Below are 4,082 nucleotides of genomic sequence, written 5' to 3'. Positions count from 1 at the left end.
GCAGGAATGAAAAATTCGAACACCTACAAAGGCAGTTTTATGGGTTGAACTGTGTCTACCCACCTACCCCACCCCACCCCCCAAAAAAGATACATTAAAGTCCTAATCACCAGTATCTCAGTTGTGACCTTATTTAGAGATAGGGTCTCTACAGAGGTAATCAAGTTAACATGAGGTTATTAGGGTGGGCCCTAACACAATATGACTGGCTGTCTTATAGAAAGGGGAAATTTGAACACAGAGACAGATACACAGGGAGAACGCCATGTGAAGATGAAGGCAGAAATTGAGGTGATGCTTCTACAAGTCAAGGAATTCCAAGCAAACCACCAGAAGCTTATGGAGAGGCATGGAACAGATTCTTCTTCACAGCTCTAACAAACTAATACAGACAGGCATGTAAATGTAAATGACTAAAACAGGAAATAGAGAATAGCTCCCTGTCCAAACCAAAGTGATGATTAAGGAATGGTGAGAACTGGAGCACTGGAAAGCTTATGCTCAGCCTAATGCGTGCAACTGCTCGGTGGTTCACAGCTTCCTTTCCCCAAGCCCCCCCACCAAAAATAATCAGTTATCAAGATTTCAATGTTAAATATCCTGCTTTTTAAAAGATGCAACTAATTTAACTTTAAAATGTTGCATGGACCATATTCAACACTTCTTTGGGCAAATTTGGTCCACTTACATATAGCCTGTTATTTGTCTTCTGAAGACAATCAATATCCAAAAACAGATACCAAGTCTCCTTGAATGTTGCTTTTCTACAGACTACTTGCACTAAGATTAGCTGGGGAGAAAATACACCGAGAAGATCACATGACATGAGAAGGCAACGGTTTCTAAAATTCTGGGCTTTGAATCTGCATTATGGTTACATGTAATAAATGTACATATTTTTTAAGTTCTTTACTAAAAACAATTTAAGAGGATGATGCCTCACTGACTTAAATCATAATAAGTCTGACAAAGGATGTGGGTACTTCAGAACTGTTACCCAAACACTACAGCGGCAAACTCCACGGAAAATTATGTCAAAACAGAACAGTATAACAGAAATAGAAAAATTCACCTTTCACACTTACAGGTCTGCTTGTGTCAACTTTGATGTTTTATAGTGTATACCTTTGCATTCTGAGAAAGAAGATACTCAGCTTTCATGGAAGCAACATATACTTTCTGGAGCAGCTAATTCAAAGTTTTTATGAATATTTACTCTCACTTTGTCATTCTCCCAGGATATTATAAAACATTTGCCTGGAATAGTGATTCCCAAATACCAATCTGTTTGGCCTGCATTAGAATCATGTAGGGTGTTTAGTAAAATCACAGATCCTGGGCCCCACTCCAGATTTAACAAAATACCATCTCCAAGGTGGGGAGCAGGAGTTTGTAGTTTTACAAAGTTACTAAATCACAATCTCCAAGGATTAAATTAAATTGAAAGCATTCCTATGGCATAGCCATTTCAGTTCTCCATAAAAAGGAGCACAAAGATACAGCAACAGGAAATGAGCAACAACCTGAATGTCTGTCATAGGTGTCTGATTCAAGAAGAAGTTCCTTGTAATGGAAAACTTACTATGCAGCAGTTTAAAAAAATGTGATAGAGTTTTATGTATTAACATGATAGCTCTCCAAGAGTGAAAAATGCAATCTGCAGAACAACATATATAGCTGGATGCCATCTACATTAAAACAAAACAGTACATTTCTCTCCAGACCTACATATGTAGGTAAATTCACCCATGCGGTCTATAGGAAAAGACTCCAAACTGAGCGCTGTGATTAATTCCGAGGAAGGCACTAAGAGAAGCCCTCGCAGTTAAAGGGTACTTTATTTGTAATCTCTGATTTGTTTATAATGAAATTAGATGCTTCTATTACCCAAGGCATTAAACATTAATTAGGTTTGAGGAGGTCACATCTTATCTGCATGTCTGGCCACGTATGCAGAGAATACTATCTTAGGTGAGTCAGATTCTGAGATCAAAGTACAGTTTATATTTCCTGTGAAAGTCTCTTAAATGACCAGTAGATATGCTATACCTGATTTTAAGTATATATTCCTGTATGGAATTCCCTGTGTAGGTGTGTGTGTGCATAAACATATCATACATGAAACATGTATAGTGCATGCATAATGGATCACATGGCCTCAGCTGGCTCTCAACTCCTCATAAAAACGGCTTCCTCATTGAACAGAACTTGGGGGTCACATGGCTCTTCGAGGGTCACCTAGTTCTAGGGCTGACCCCAAAGAAGTTACTGGCTTGTGTATTGTAAAATACAGTAACGGTGTCTTTAGATCAGCGTCAGTGTGGTCAGGGTCAAGAATGTGGGAATGGTGTACCGCCTGTCTCCCATCTCCTGCCCGCTCCTACGCTCCAACTCACTAGGCAGAATAAAAGACAACTCCAAGAAGGTTTAAGCTGCCTCTCCCAGACTTCCTCGTGCTCCTTTGTGTGATGGGTGGAGATCTGCACTGATATGTTAACCATGAGAACACAGAGCTCAGGTGTAGAATTAATAATACGTGTTCCTTGATTCCCCAGGATCTGGAAATAGGGGTGAGGAGGGTAACAAAGACCATAGAGAGAAGAAGAAATTCCACTTTCCACTGATAGCAAAGAGGAGGAAAGCACAGGTTCTCCCTCTAATGGCCAATTCCTCAAATCTGAAAAAGAAACGGGAGCCGGGGAGGCAGTTTCAAGTACCTTAAGGAGAAGATCTGGTATTCGTGCCATTTTAATTATAGGGCCAGTAGAGAAGTCGATTGAAGTCACAGGAGCCAGGGCAAAAAACATTTTAATCTTTTTGGCCAGCTCCGGGATCCGTGAAAATGCTATAAAACCTGCAGGAACAAAGGAAGGTAACAGGAATTCCATCTTCTGGGACTTTCTCTGAAAAGGCAAAGGCTGTTGTGCATGATGCTCTCTAGTGGCAACCTGAGAAACATGCCAGCAAACACTTGAAATGGGGGTTTCTGAACTATGCACAGAAATGCTGAGTTTGACTAAACTAGTAAATCAAGTATTTGTTAAGTGCTTGTTTCCATTTTCAACCTAGATATGCACTGGAAAAAATCTAGGTTGCTAAAACTAGATGTTTCCTATTCCTTTAATAAGGTAAACCAAGCTAAGGAAAGATTATATTTCTAACAGCTCAGCCCCACCAGCCCCATTCCCCCAATGCTCCTCCCCCATCCCTAAGAACAATTTACAGAGGTATTCGAATCAATCGCCAAGGACCAAGAGACACACGTTTAGAGAGCCCTAGCATCAAACTATCTCTTCTCTTCCTCTCAGGTCTCTTCTCGCCTTAAACTTGGCCCTAGGATGTCAGTTTAGAAAGCAGTCGGGCAAAGGACATTAAGTAGGCAAATTATAGAAGAAGGAATGTAAATGAAGAAAAATGCTAAACTTAATGAATAAGAAAGGCAAATGTATCCATGTTACTTTTTGTTTGTGGCCTCTCAAACTGGCAAAGGGGTAAGGCAATGTAACCATATATATCAAGACGCTTAAAAGCATTTATACATCTCATATAGTTAATTCTCCTTCTAGGAATGTATTCTAAGGAGATCATGTGATACGAACACAAAGGTATTAGTCATAGTAAACACTAAAAGGGGAATTATATAAATTATGTGACAGGTTCCTAGTTCCCAGTCAGAGGAAATCTTGTTCTCTAGAATTATGAGTAATTTTTATTTTCTTTAAACTTTGATAAATTTTCTATTTTTGTTTACAATGAACACACATTACTCTTATAGTCAGCATAAACAAAAAATGCATATGACTTTGAACAACTATTTAAGTTATAACATGGCATCTTTGTAGTTAGTTTTATTCCACTTAACTTTAAAATTTAAAAGTCAGGGTACTTTCTTGTTTGCTTTTTGGAAGTCCCTGAACTTATAAATCTTCTCGTTTTCCACCCTCTCACATCCTCATATTGCTGAACTAGAAAAATACGTAATAGGCTGTGGCTTATATTAAGTCCTTTAAATTCAAGAGAACTATACAACATTAAAGTCAGAATTTCCGGAGAAGATGAAATATTACCCAAATTCCTTGTTC

General features: G+C 38.8%; 1 protein-coding gene across 1 annotated transcript in view; it reads right to left on the bottom strand.

The window, feature by feature from the left end:
* Positions 1 to 4,082, bottom strand: part of LIPA (lipase A, lysosomal acid type) — a 30,181-nt gene that overhangs the window by 10,634 nt on the left and 15,465 nt on the right. The window contains exon 6 of the mRNA XM_006925967.3: positions 2,718 to 2,854. Within this exon, the coding sequence (XP_006926029.1) occupies positions 2,718 to 2,854 (137 nt within the window). The remainder of the gene's footprint in view (positions 1 to 2,717; positions 2,855 to 4,082) is intronic.

This window comes from Pteropus alecto, unplaced genomic scaffold (assembly GCF_000325575.1).
Source record: "Pteropus alecto unplaced genomic scaffold, ASM32557v1 scaffold88, whole genome shotgun sequence".
NCBI classification, from domain to species: domain Eukaryota; kingdom Metazoa; phylum Chordata; class Mammalia; order Chiroptera; family Pteropodidae; genus Pteropus; species Pteropus alecto.
The sequence above is the reverse complement of the archived record's forward strand: the minus strand, read 5'-3'. Positions and strand labels throughout refer to the sequence as shown.